Source organism: Mustela nivalis, assembly GCF_964662115.1.
Source record: "Mustela nivalis genome assembly, chromosome: 1".
NCBI lineage: Eukaryota > Metazoa > Chordata > Mammalia > Carnivora > Mustelidae > Mustela > Mustela nivalis.
In genome coordinates, this window is record NC_139020.1 from 12,463,887 (window position 1) to 12,478,839 (window position 14,953).

At 43.7% G+C, this 14,953-nt stretch overlaps 1 protein-coding gene and 1 long non-coding RNA gene across 5 annotated transcripts in view; one reads left to right on the forward strand and one right to left on the reverse strand.

Moving 5' to 3' along the window:
• The window catches only part of LOC309861331, a 31,117-nt gene extending 19,882 nt beyond the window's left edge, over positions 1 to 11,235 (reverse strand). Inside the window, exon 1 of the long non-coding RNA XR_014309873.1 lies at positions 7,691 to 11,235. This is a non-coding gene — a long non-coding RNA (uncharacterized lncRNA). The remainder of the gene's footprint in view (positions 1 to 7,690) is intronic.
• The window catches only part of SCAF4 (SR-related CTD associated factor 4), a 71,701-nt gene continuing 63,678 nt past the window's right edge, over positions 6,931 to 14,953 (forward strand). For 2 of the 4 annotated variants that reach the window (XM_082723733.1, XM_082723734.1), the window contains exon 1: positions 6,931 to 7,408. In XM_082723733.1, the coding sequence (XP_082579859.1) occupies positions 7,379 to 7,408 (30 nt within the window). In that variant the 5' untranslated portion in view covers positions 6,931 to 7,378. The remainder of the gene's footprint in view (positions 7,409 to 14,953) is intronic. The other 2 variants (XM_082723735.1, XM_082723736.1) reach the window with 1 other exon arrangement.

Consider the following 14,953-nt stretch of genomic DNA (forward strand, 5'->3'; position numbering starts at 1 on the left):
ATCTCAAGGTCCTGGGATTAACCCCCTGGGGCAGGCTCCACACTCAGCAGGGAGTCTGCTCAAGGATTCTTTTTTTTTTTTTTTTTTAAGATTTTATTTATTTATTTGACAGACAGAGATCACAAGTAGGCAGAGAGGCAGGCAGAAAGGGTGGGGGAAGCAGGCTCCCCACTGAGCAGAGAGCCCACTGCGCGGCTCAATCCCAGAACCCCGAGATCATGACCTGATCCGAAGGTATAGGCCCAACCCACTGAGCCACCCAGGCACCCCTGCTCTAGGATTCTTTCTCTCTCCCTCTGCTCTTCCCACTGCTTGTGTGCTCTCTCTCTCTAAAACAAATCTTTTAAAATTAAAAAAAAAATAAAATAAAAACAAAATGAAACAACCTCTCAAGAAACTAATAGAAGGGAACTTCCTCCACCTGTTATAGGGCATCTATGGAAAACCTATAGACAATGACCTAGGTAATGGGGAAAGAATGTTTGCCTCTAAGATCAGACACAAGATACTCTCACTACTTTTATTCAACATTTTGCTGGAGGACTGGTGAGTGCAGACAAGAAAAGCACATAAAAGACATAGACAGTGGTTGGGAAATATAAATAAACTGTCTTTATTTTCACAAGACATGATTGTGAACAAATGACCACCAATATGCATATGTAAAAACACTCAACCTCGGGGCCAGGTGTTAGACTCTGGGGGAGTAGTTCCAGGAGAAAAGAACTTCTGCTTTTGTTTACCATGGTCTCCTAAACACCTAGCACAGTGCCCATCATAGAAGCAGTCATATTTATTTCATGAATGAATGAATGAAATGCATGGGCAAATGTTAGACTGGGGTGGTTCATTTCACTTCAGCCAAGACTTGATTTTCATAACTTTCAATTTTGGAAAAGATATCTTAGATAACAATCTTAAGTCAGATAGGAAATAACAAAGAAAAAAAAAAAACTGTCTTCCTTTATCAGTTACTTGTGATGGTTGATTTTATGTGTCAACTTGCCTTGGCCACAGAATGCCCATGTTAAATGTTACTTCTGGGTGTGCCTGTGAAGGTGTTCCTGGAGGAGATCAGCGTTTGGACTGATGGAATTGGTAGAGTGGATTGCCCTCTCCAATATGGGCGGGCATCTTCCAGATCTGTTGATGGCCTGACTAGAACAAAAGGTGCAAAAAGGAGCAATTAGCTCCTTTTCTTTCTCCTGGAGCTTAGACACCTCAGCTCATTTTCTCCTGCCCTTGGATTGTAATTTATACCACTGGCTTCCCTGGTTTTCAGGCCTTGGTCCGGGGCTGCAAGCTTTCTTGATTCTCCAGCTTGCAGATGGCAGATTCTATACACACACACACACACACACACACACACACACATACACACAAAGGATATATATATATAGAGAGAGAGACAGAGACAGAGATTAGAATATATAAATATTTTAAATATATATATAATCCCAATATACAGAAAGCACATAGAACAAGAGAATTAGATTATTATAAATTATATATTATAATTATTAAGTATACATAATTATGTATTATAGTTATATATTATTAAAGATAAAAATTATATATTTATATATAATCCTAAATTATATTAAAATTAGACACATTAGAATATATATATATATATATATATATATATATATTCTGTGTGTGTGTGTTTAGTCTAATAGTTCTGTTTCTCTAGAAAACCCTGATTAATAGATTACTCTTATGCTATGTTTACTATCATAGCTAAGATTATCAGTCCAAACATTATAGGTTTGCTGCACACTCTTCTGTAGTTCCTTTTTAAAGGAGCTCACTCCTTCTGATTACAAAAGTAATACATGCCTTCTGTTGGGAGTCTAAAAAATGCTGAAAAATTAAGAAGGAAATGAAGATTCCCTAAAATCCCATTGTCCCAACCGCTACTAAGCTCTTCCTCCTTCTAGTTCCTGTTTTCCTCATAATCTGTTCCACTAATTTGGTATCCTACAGGCATGGAGACAGAGATTGACATGAAAAGGAATCTGGTGGGTACCTTAGGGACAGAGGGGGACATCCATGTGGAATTTTCCAACAGGAAATGCAGCCATAAACTGAGAGATTTCCAGTCCCTATGTGGGGAGGGAGAGGGATTGCATAGGTATCAGATGAAATCTCAGGAAGGGGAGGAGGCTAGCCAGAGAAGAGAAGCAGACCAAGAAGAAAAGTCTCTTACAATGTAATTAATTTATACTCGCTCCAGATAGCATATGGAATAAAGCATTAGAAAGAACCTATTTTCTCTTGAATTCTTTTTTTTTTTTAAGATTTTATTTATTCATTTGAAAGAGAGACAGAGAAAGCTCAAGCAGGGGGAGCAGCAGGCAGAGGGAGAAGCCAGCTCTCCACTGAGCAGGGAGCCTGATGCAGAGCTTGATCCCAGGACCCTGGGACCAAGACCTGAGCCGAAGAGAGAGGCTTAACCCACTGAGACACCCAGCCGCCCCTCTTGAATTCTTATCTATAAATGTTTTCCTAGGCTCTTCAGGAGATGCTTTCTGTATTCTCTATACCTATGGACTGTGGCCAGCATTCCTTTCAAGAGAAGAACAAGTTGACATGTGAAGGACACAGAATTAACCAGAATTATTACTTCCTGAATGCCATCTTTTCCTTCCTCTGAATATTGATTTTACCTGCTCTTTAAAAAATACGAGTTTGTTTGGAATGGCTTTTCAGAATTATTTTCACACCCACATTAAGAACACATGAATCCGCTTAAATCTATGTTCTCTGAGACAAGGCAAGTTTGCAAGTCGATCAAATTGTCTTGCTGAATTTGATCTGTTGCATGCACGTATCATCCTCCAACCATCTTCTTCATAGGCTGCATTCCTACTGTATCAATGTCTGCTCACAAAGGATAGCCCTCCTGAGTTTTTGTCATTTGCCAACAATTTCCTGTTGGAAGATTTGACTTGTCTGCCTGAGCAGATCAAGAAAGAAATCCACTCACAGCTGTAAGAATGGCTGCCACGTGTCCCCAAGCAGAGAGGAGTTGCCATCTTCCAAAGAGAAAAATGGGAGAAAATACCGCCAAGGCACCCACGATCTCGCTGATAATGCAAGTTCCCCAAACAACTTGTTTAAAAGACTTCCCGAACATGAGCAACGTAAACATGAACAACCCCATCCAGCAATGAACCTTCTAAATCTAAATTCTTTTTTTTTAAGATTTTTATTTATTTATTTCACAGATCACAAGCAGGCAGAGAGGGAGGCAGAGAGAGAGAGGAGGAGGCAGGCTCCCAGCTGAGCAGAGAGCCTGATGCGGGGCTCGATCCCAGGACCCTGGGATCATGACCTGAGCCGAAGGCAGAGGTTTTAATCACTGAGCCACCCAGGCGCCCCTAAATCTAAATTCTTTACCTCAAGCACGAGAATCATAGAAACCAAATCTTCCCCCTTATGCATTCAAATCTCAGTAGGATGGTACACAGAAAATGTTCTCCGTCAGGCCCTCAATCCAACAGTCATTCTAGGGCCCAATCGCCACAATGCATTGGATCCCAAAACAACTTTTTTAAAGATTTTATTTATTTATTTGACACACACATACACACAGAGAGACAGAGAGGACACAAGCAGAGGAAGCTGCAGAGGGAAAGGGAGAAGCTGGTTTCCCGCTGAGCAGGGAGCCCCACACCAGGACCCTGGCTGGGATCATGAACTGAGCCGAAGGCAGACGATTAACCAATTGAGCCACCAAGTGCCCCAAGAACTTCATCTTCTAATGCAATGTTGATAGTCCTACAGATGACAACTCTTATGGAAGCAAAATGGGTTTAAAGAAATGGTAATAGTAGCTCAAATGAGAGAGAAACAGGTAGTAATATGAAGTAGATAATGGGTGGACCTGAAAAGAATATTTGGGATCAGGGTGCCTGGGTGGCTTAGTGGATTAAGCCTCTGCCTCCGTCTGGTTCAGGTCATGATCTCAGGCTCCTGAGATTGAGCTCCGCATCGGGCTCTCTGCTCAGCCAGAAGTCGGCTTCCCTCTCTCTCTCTGCCTGCCTCTCTGCCTACTTGTGATCTCTGTCAAAAAAGAATATTTGGGATCAATTTTGTTTGTTCCTGCAGCAAATAATTAAGACTACGTTTCTCTTATTTTAAAAGACACAGGCAAAAATCGACAAGGCAAGAAACAAGTGTTGGAGAGGCTGTGGAGAAAGGGGAACCCTCTTACACTGTCGGTGGGAATGCAAAGTGGTACAGCCACTTTGGAAAACAGTGCGGAGGTTCCTCAAAAAATTAAAAATAGAGCTACGCTATAACCCAGCAACTGCACTATCGGTATTTGCCCCAAAGATACAGATGTGAAAAGAAGGGCCATCTGTATCCCAATGTTCATAGCAGCATTGGCCACAATAGTCAAACTATGAAAGGAGGCGAGATGCCCTTCAGCAGCCGAATGGATAAAGATGTGATCCATATATGCAATGGAATATTACTCAGCCATCAGAAAGGATGGATACCCACCATTTGCATCGATGTGTATGGAACTGGAGGGGATTATGCTAAGTGAAATAAGTCAAACAGAGACAGACAATTAACATATAGTTTCACTTATTTGTAGAACATAAGGAATAGCATGGAGGACATTAGGAGAAGGAAGGGGAAAATGAAGTGGGGAAAATCAGAGGGGGAGACAAACCATGGAAGACTATGGACTCAGGGAAACCAAGTGATGGTTTCAGAGGGGGAGCAGGTGGGGGGATGGGTGAGCCCAGTGATGGGCATTAAAGAGCGCAGGGATTGCATGGAGCACTGGGTGTTATATGCAAACAACGAATCATGGAACATGACATCAGAAACGAATGATGTACTGTATGGTGATGAACATAATAAAAAAACTATTAAAAAGTAAATAAAAAAATAAAAGACACAGGCGTACCCTTCCTTCGTCCTGCAGCTTTCCCTTGATGCCGTTACAACCTGCCTTCACAGCCAAGTGTCCGTGAAATATCTCCTTTTGCCTTCCCCTCTTGGATGCACGTCAGTCTGGCTTCTGTCAGCACCCACTCCTGCCAGTGTTCCCTCCTGGGATCCTAGATGCTGTCAGGTACTTTCCAGTCCGTGTCTTGCCACCTGCTATCTTCAGCACAAGGCAGGGCTGACCTGGTCTCTTCTTTCTCAGCTTCTTCTCCCAGCTTCTTCCCCCTTCCAGACCTCCGTTCCCCGCCTGCTTTCCCTATTTTAGATCTTCCCACCCCTGGCTGTGCGCTAATGACTCCCAGGTCTCCGCTTGCTCTCAGCCGGCTCTCCAGGCTCCACAGGTGTTTACCCAACTGCCTCCTAGACATCTTCACTGATGTGCCCCTGGGGCACCTCGAACTCCACCAGCCCCAGAAGGAAATCATGTGGCTCTGGGCATGTTAATAGAATCGGGCCTCACTTCCTCAACTATGAAACAAGGCATTACTGATAGCCACCTCAAACAGAAGCCTGTTATAGAGATTAAATAACACGGAATTGTGTATTGCATAGACTCCAGCACATGGTAAAGAATCTACAAGTGTTTACCATCATTCTACCTTCACTCAAACCCATTCCTTCCTCCCCATAGTCCCCAAATTGACTTACAAATCCACCACACACAGCTCTCATCCAACCAGAACCTTGAGCAGGCTCCTTGACAACTCCCTGTTCCTCAATCTGTCATTCTGTCCCAGGCAGTTCATTCTATTTCCTAAAAATCTGACCTTGTCTTTCCTGCTCCACTCTGTTGCCTTAAGTCCCCGGTATCCCCTGGGGCTTAGAGCCATGCTTTCCCTGACCTCACTCTTGCTGCTACACCTTCGTTCTGAAAGAGCACATGGCATGACACCACCCTCCCCTTAAAACCTGTCTGTCTCCCCACTGCCTCAGGGACAAAATCCAAACTCCTTGTAAGCCTACAGAGGATCTTCAGGACCTAGTCTCAATCACTCCCTCTGAGTCCACCCCAGCCCCTAAGTTCCGCGGGTCCTCCTCAGGGGAAGGGGATGGCAAAGTACTCATCAGGCTCAATCACTCCACAGCTTCTTCTCCAACAGCTGCTGCTCCTTCCAGATTTACCCTGGGGGCCACTTCCTCTGAGAAGCCTTCCTGGACGTCTAGTCGGATGGGTATCTTTCTTCTTTGTTCCCCTGGGTCTCCGTCCTTAACATTTATCATGCGTTAGGTCTTATCTGCTCATTTATCTTTCCTCCCCACTAAACTGAGTGGTCTGCCGGCAGAAAGACTGCCTTTTACTTCCATATCCCCAGAACCTAGCAGAGTCGCCAGCCAGCACACAGTTGGTACTGGAGGCACGTGAACCGGGGCAAAGGGCTTCCACCAAAAAGGAAACGTTTGGGGGAATCTGCAGCAAGGGTTAGCGAATCCCGCGACAGAGGGCTTCACGGGGGTTCCTTCGAGTACCCACTGCCTGCACGTCCTTCTCAGGGCTTCACTCTCGAAGTTAGAGCAGGCAGGGCTGCACAGGCAGAGGCTGCACGGGCGCCAGCAAATGCACGCTCAGCGGGCTGAGGTTAAACCCTGCGCCCTTTGTTCCAGGCAGCGGAGAGCAAGTGGGTCCGTGCCCGCCCTCCCGCCCGGGCCGGGTGCAGGGCCTGCTTGGGCAGAATCGCACAAAAACGCACCGGGGAACGCCGCGTCGGGCAGGGGCGCGCGTGTGCGCGGGCCCTTTCCGTGCCAGCCTCCCGACTCCGCGGCCCCGCGCTCCCCAGAGCCCTCGCCGGGGCCCAGCCTCACTGCCCCGCTGTCTCCCGGGCCAGCCGCCACCGCCGGCGGGAAAGCGCCGGGCGTCCCGGCGTCACGCGCCAGCAGTCGGGCGCGCGGCGCGCGGGACGGGGGCGGGACGGGGGGCGGGGCCAGCACGCCTGAGGCGGGGCGGGGCGGGGCGGGAGCCGGGCACAGGAAGCGCTGGGAGGCCCGAGCCGTCCCAGGGTGCCCCGCGCGGCGTGGACTCGGGCCGCTGCCGCCATCCCGCTGGCGAGAGGGAGAGAGAGGCCCGCCCGCTCGCCGGTCGGGCCAGTGTGGGTTAGTGCGTGAGGGCGCGGGGGGCCTTGTCAGCGAGACGCAGAGCGCAGCCGCCACCGCCAAACGGACATGTTGGAGCCCAGCGCCGCCGCCGCCTCCTTTTCCTCATCCTCCGAACGGGACTGAGAGGGGGCCCGCCACCCTCCGCCTCTGCCGCCCGCCCCGCCGCCTCGGCCGCAGCCTCTTCCTGCCCGGCCTCTAGCTCCGCCGCTCGTCGCTTGCCACCGCCCCTCAGGCCCGGCCGGTTCCCCGGCCCCGCTCCGCCGCGGCGCGAGGTCTATGTGACCGGCGGGCCCGGAGCAGCCGCCGCCGCAGCGCGAACATGGACGCCGTCAACGCCTTCAACCAGGAGGTGAGGAGTGCTCCGGGCTGGGGGGTGCCGGGCCTGCCGCGGGAGCCGGGGCTCCGTTTCTCCCGCCGCCGGAGATTTAAAGCTTTGGTCGGGGTGGGGACGCTTCCTGCCCGGGTTCCGGGGCGGCGGGGCCTGCGCGGAGCGGCCTGTGGTCCGGGAGAGGTCGCGGCGGCCACGGGAACCGACCCTATACCCCTCCCCCATCGCCCACCCCCGGGCGGCGACCTCGGGCTGCTCCCCTCGCCCCTTCCGGCCTCCCCCAGCCCGCTTCGGCGCTGCTACCTCTAACTTCGCCCTCTTTCAGGTCCAGGCTCTCTCGCTGTCTGCTCCCAGCCCCGTTACTGGCTTCGCAGTGCCGGGAGCCAGCAAGGGGCTAAGAAAGAAGCGCGGGCGGGCGTGTGGGGTTGGGGGCGGGGGAGCGGGAGCATCTGCCGGTCGCTGGGCTGGCGGAGCGGCGGCCTCGGCTCTCCTGTTGCTCAGGCCGAGTCTCGGCGGCGGCTGGACTCTGATCCCGGGTCGGGGAGGAGGAGTTGGAGAGGGTGTTCATCCTCTTCTCCCGGGATGCACACACTTAGGAAATGGGGTTCCCAAATGAAGAGGGGTGGCTCTTTATCACTTCCAGTCATGAACGCAATCCTCTTAATGGACTCCGTGGCCCCAGCGTGACACCTAAAAAGTTGAATGGGAGAGGAGTACTTGGTCCGCCTCGGTCCGGTAGAAAGTCGGCTTTGGCCTCCAGTCCCCCACCGTCGCACTTCTTCCGCGGTAGTTAATCCGCGGCTCCCTTCTAGAGGAACATTTACATGTGAAAACCTCCCAAAACCGGGAACAAAGCTGCCTGCCGCCCTAAAGCGCTATAGTTTTATCTCAAGTCATTCCAGGTGCTCTTTTTGGGGCATAGAGTCCACACGTCTTCTTCAGAATGACTTGGGTGGAGGGGACTTGACCATTTAAAATGCAGGTACGGAATGGAAACTGTTGTCATGTGTTGAATTGGATTATTTTCCTTTTCCAAACACTCGAGATAAACCCAACATTGAAAAAGTCAGATGTAGTTCTGTAGCTCTAGACGTCTTGATACGGCGTTAAAAACTTGTATCTCACAATAAGATTTTGTAATTTCACTTGTAACAGAATTAACGTGCGATAATTTTCCTTTAGATTTGCAGTGCTGTAATAGCGGTAATACGGGATCCTCCCAGTAACACTGCATGTAGGATCTTTTATTGCCTTACACATTATCCTAGAAATGATTTGTCTTCAACCGATGAGTGCATAAAATGTCTTAATTGGAATAGCGACTGGCGTTGGACAGTGGGATGATTTTCAGAATAACGAGATAATATTTGCTAATGTTTGATGGCTAGAGAATTTGTGATAATGCTCCAAAGATTTCAGGTTTGGAAGTTGACTTGGTTTCCTGAAGGCAAAATTCACTGGAATGTTGGCTCTATGAGGGCAGGGAGCTTTGTTCTTTCCTCCTCCCTTCAACATAGGAGGCAAATAATGGTTGAATGCATGAGAATTTTACAAATGGTACGGCAGTTTTTTAAAGATTATACATACATTTCTTTTCCAAGATGAACGAAGAAGGGGATTTTTAGAGTATTCTTTAGATCGGAAGTATTTGATTCTGAGTTAAACAAAGTGGAAGTTGACATTAAGCAAAATATCTTATGCTCTGGAAAAGTGTGAGCAGAAGTTTTTACTCTGAAAAACCAAAATAAGGTGTAGCAGTGACTTCTCAAAAAAGGAAAATGGTGTTTTAACCTTTTTAAAATGTACAAGATGAGAATTTTCCTGTCATTTTTCACCTTTCTGCTCAAATTTTTATTTCCATTCCTACTCTTTATGAACTCCAAATTACGTTATGTTAGGTGAGTGTTGCCAGTTTTAACTTTCTTCTGAAGAAACTTTCTGGAGAAACTAAAATTCATCCTCTTGTGCTGTTTGACTTGCAGTACTTCTCAGTTATTTCTCCCCACTCATGAAAGGTTATTGGTTAGTTTTCCTGTAACCTCAAATCTCCCAAGTCTTAACTTAGTTTTATAAACTTTTAAGTACGTGCTCAGCTACAAAGCTGTGTCCTGAATACTGTGGAGCTACCAAGGATCTCTGTCTCTTAGGAGCCTGATGGAATAGAGGACACAAGACTTATGCAAATAATTTTAACATGTGATAGAATAGCTTCCTTTGGGGCCCTTAAAAAGGTTGACTATGGTGGGATCAGCAAAGACTTGGGAAGAGAAGGTGGAGTCAGTTTTAGGATTTTCAGAAGGACAGCAGTGCTGAGGAGTGAATAGTAGTTTGATTCCAAGTGCTACTGGAAAGTAAAGGTGGTTAAGTAATTTGGGGCCTGACAAGTTTCATGTCTGTCTTATGTGTTTAAGTTCCACTTTTAGGCTCTGGGTAAGCTGAAGATTTTAAGTAGTGAGGTGATATAATTAAGAAAACTGCTTGAATTGTATATATATTGTAGAAGGCAGAGATTTGTGGGAGATGGGCATTTTGAGGACGGAGGTAGAGTAAAATCTGAACTTGGCACATCTGTAGTGGCAGGGAGAGGAGGGGAAGGATATGGACCAGAGGAGTCCATGCACCTGCCATCTGAAAGGGTTATAAGCACCTTTTACCCCCACATTTTGGGCGCTGGGAAAGTGGTGATGCTACTTACACAAGTCAAGCAGTCATCAAAAGCATATTTAGTGGAAGAGGAAATATGTTTGGGTTTTGAACAGGTTGAGTTTGAGATTGAGTGGAAAAGTCATGTGGAAATTTTTGGCAAACAGTTAGTTGGGCATGTAGGACTCAAACTCGGAAGCAACCAAGAAATTGAGGAAGACATCTGGGAGTCACTTTCAGATGTACCCTGGAGAAAATTGAGGAGGGGGGGGTGCCAGGGTGAGAAAAGGAATTAATATTTACTAAGCATCTCTGGTGTATCAGGCATTTTATAAATACATATCTGATAGTCTCACAACCTTGCATAGACATCCACTTATAGATGAGGTAACTGATTTTCAAAGAAGTTAAATAATAATTGGCCCAGGGGCATATTGTTAGCTAATGGTAGAGCTGGGATTTGAATGCACATCTCCTCATCTTAATTGTTGCCTAAAGATAATATTTTGTATAATACCGGGGGAGTGGTTAGAAGTTAAGACTTAGGGAAAAAGCGACCTGTACCCCTGGGGCAAATAATACATTATATATTGATAAAAAGAATTAACAAAAAATGTAAAAAGAAAAGACTTTTAAAAGCTACTAGAATTTGAGAGTAATGGGATCTGAAGTAAGGTTGAATGGTGTTAAAGGAGGTAAGGAAATAAAGATCACAAATGAAGTCTTTTTTAGAAGTTTGGTTCTGAGGGATTTAAGGACAAAGTTGCTTCAAGAATGAAGGGAAAGAAGTACAGTTAACAGTATAGTAGGCACTTATGCTAGGCCATTTGTATGTTTATATAGCATATATGTGATCTTAGCTTAATAAGTAATGTTGAAGCCCTGATCTCAGATGGGAGTAGAAGTTTGAGCATGTTGGGGGAGGGAAAGTGTAGAGTAGTACAGTTTAAAAATAAGAGGGCTTGCTTAGAACACAGTTGTGGATAAAAGGAACGGTACAGATCAGCACAGGTAAAAGAGGTCCGTATTTCTGATACAGGAAGGAAGATAAAAAGAATGAAGTTATTAAAGACACCCATTAAACAGAGGACTTTTATGGTGAGGCAGTTTGTTAAGTGTTGTTAAAAAATGTTGTAAAAAAATGAGTGACCAATTATAGCTAATACTTAATTGTTTTCTCCTGTGTTTATATACTCCTCAGTGTGAAGAGTTTGGTATTTTGTAAGCTTGTTTAATGAATAAAAGTTATAGATTGGATTTTTTAATACATTGATTTCATTTTTAGCCTTTAACCAATCTCTCTAATCCCAAGAAAGAGTGTATCTTCCCATAATTTTGGGAGGGGAACATCATCTGTGATTTTAAGACTTTTAATTAGGGGCAGCTGGGTGGCCCAGTCGGATAAGCACCAGACTCTTGATTTTGGCTCAGGGTCCTGAAATCAAGCACATTGGGCTCAAAGCTCAACATGGAGTCTGCTTGAAATTCTCCCTTTCCCTGTGCTCCTCCCCCCACTAGCGCAGGCACCTGTGCAGGCTCTCTCTAAAATAAAATCTTTTTTTTAAAAAAGACTTAATTAAAATATAAAAAAGTGCAGAGATGATATAACAAGAATGGACAGTTGTTACTGTTATAAGTGTTTTTAATTTAAACTTAAAATACTACAAGTTAAAGTCCTTTCCTCCCGCAGATGCAATCAAAATGAATTTAGTATCAATCTGTGGTACATAAGTAATATATAATCTGTATTTTGATATCTGTAAGTGGTATATTGTACATATTTGTAGGGTTTTTCCCCTCAGACATTGTTAATATTAAGATCTCATTCTAATGCTGGTTAGTGTGCTGTCATTTGAATAAACCATGTTTTATGTATCTGGCTCCCCAGTTGATGAACATTCAAGTTGCTTCTCAGTTGTTGCTGACAAACACTGCAGTAAACTTTCTCAAACATGTCTGTATTGTACAAGAGTTTCTCTGGGACAGCTGTTCTCAGGACTACAGAGAGCTTTTGTATCTGTGGCTGATATCGTACATATATATATCATATATCTTTGGGATATTTATCATTTTAGAAATTTAGTCTGAGAAATGCATTTATTGAAATAACAAACCCATTATATTTTAACATATATTTACCATTTTAAATGAAAAATAGTGTTTCCCCCAGAAAATGAGAAGTGACATTGTTTTACATTTTGCAAATCTCATTTAAACTTTGGTTTATAAACCTGGATTCTCATATGTACTTCTTTATTCAATCTCTTCCAATTAGACACATCAGGTAGCCTCTGGAAAACTTTGCTGTACACTTGTGAGAAAATGAATGAAGGGGGCAAGAAATGTTTTAGTATTAAAATGAAAACGGTTTTTACCTCACAGACCACTGAAAGGAACTCAGACCCCCAGGGATCCGCAGACTATTGTTAGAGAACTACAGCGCTGAGTTCCTGAGGTTAGGGTTAATACTGTGTTGGAAATGCAAGAAGAAAATACGAGAACTTTGGCATTCATTTTTATCTTTAAACTCAGACTAATTAAGTTTTATGAATATTTTATGTATGAATTTACATTGATGCACTTAACCACTGGGTTGTCAGTCTTGAACCACCACGTTATCCTGAAGGAGGAGTTGTGTTCCACATCTCAGTGGGGAGTTGCCACCCCTTTGTTTCCCACTGGAAATTTTTGTGTATGAACTGTTGTATGTTTTACCTACTGATTTCTACGTATGGTTATCTTCCAGAATTTAAATCATATGAAGATACTTTAAGTATTTTTTTCTTTATCTGTTAATGTTCGTCTTCACTTGTTTTTGATCATTCCCTCCTTGGAGAGGTTTGTCTAAAGCAGTGGATAAAGAGTTGACACAAGATTCTTACTGTGTGGAGGAGACGTAGAGGACCAGGCCACAGTTGAAGTAAAACTGGAGGTTTTTTCCTTGACTCATTTGATCATGTTACGCTGCTACCACAGGAGTTTTAGATATTAAAAGTTCTTGTGGTATTCCTCTGCTTTTTCTTGACTCTCAGAGAATTGCTCATCTCCAACAACGGTAGAGGTCTGGCCTTACGGTGAGTGTAATATCGCTGGCTCTTCAGAGCTTTCTGTTGCAGCATTTATCACTGATGTTCTTTTTGAAAATGTCTCCTACCCTAGAAGTCTGGACTTTCATTTAGTATTATGTTTCAGAAAAAATTACATGGACGCATGATAAGGAACTTCAGAGAAAAATTGGAATCCTAGAAAAGTTGGCTTATAAATCTTGTGAAACAATTCAGAACTTAAAACTACGTGGCAGAAAATTAACAGATGGTAGTTGGTATTGGGGTAGGGTTTTTTTTTTGCCAGATAAAAATTGTAGGTTCTCTGCCATGGAACCGAAGTGAATATAACTTACTTCAGCATTCCAGGTAACTTCTGCACGCATTGAAATCTTGTTTTAAATATATTTTAGTAACATGGTAGGAAAAACATGATGAACATGATGAACCTTAGTTACAAACATGATGAACCTTAGTATTATTCATAACAATTGTTGAGATAATATGCCAGATTTTTTTTTTTTTAAGCATACTTCAGAGCAACAGCATACATCTTTAATGATGAGCTAAAAACAAGCTACACTACATTATTGACTATATAGAATAAGCGGTGTACCCATTATTGGTTCAAATTTTTGGTAACATTGGTTGATTAATACTCTGTTCCTATGGAACAAGAAAAAGTAGAGTTTGGTAGGACTAGGCCTTTAAATGATCTGTTGAAAGTTTAGACTTGAAGAGACATGTCTACATTTCTTTGTTAATACCACATGTGACTAACAGTGTACTACCATGATTTTTTTTGGAAAACTGTTAAGATTTCACAAACAGTATTATAATTTTATTATACCCTGGTCACCTTTGTCCTATTAAATATTTGCATGGTTTATTGATTACATTTCATTGCTGTATATCTAAAGCTCCTTACTGGTGCTTGTGAAGGCATAAGTATAGAAACTTTGATATTTCAGTGAAACACATTGTATTGACTTCTAATGAATTCTGCAAGAAATCCAATGTAACTCTGGAGCGAAGTTAAGAATTAAGAAGTTAAGGTTTAGATGGAGTCACAGGGTGGGGGGTGGGTGGGTATTGGTGACAGCAGGGCTCAATGAAAAGTAGAGAGCCATCCAAGTTCTTCTGAAAGTTATCATTTGTGTTTGGATAATTGGTGATTTTGGTATAAACCCATGTGGGTCAGTAATCCTAGTTAGGAGAGACTGTAGAGCAGTGGCACGCCTTGCATAGGTGACATCCAGAGCACAGTTTTTCTTTTTAATAGATCCCTTTTCTACAACAAAATTTATTCCAGAAACAATCATGAGAATGGCCAAGAAAAACCTGAACTTTATGCCCATTGCAAATATATATTACAGTGGGAAAGGTTAATATTTTTAAATTGCATTGATACTTTTTTGGGGGAAAAAATAGAAAAATTTGCCTACATACGGTCTGTCATAATGACTTAATAGGATATTCCAGTTTCTTTTCAATCATTACCTTCTGCGTATTTATCGGTGACTGTCAAGGTGATCTTCAACATATTTGTGTTCATAGACCGTTATAACCCGTTTGATCAGTCTTCACCTGTAATTGAAGAACACTTTTATTGGTTTTAATTATGAAAAGTTGTAAGTAAAGCAACAGACATACACTAGTTAAGGAGTCTTAAACATAAGTTATCTTTGGTTAGAAATTTAGGGGAAAAAACCACTTCACAATAAATTCTAGAAATCTCGAATGTCTTTCTTCCACGTTGATTGTAGTGATTTTCAAATATCTCCTCAGCCCCCCAAAAATTAAAAATTCACTGAAATGTTTCCACCAAAAAATTCAGTATAGATTTCTTATAGTTAAACATTCTTTAAATTATCTGTAA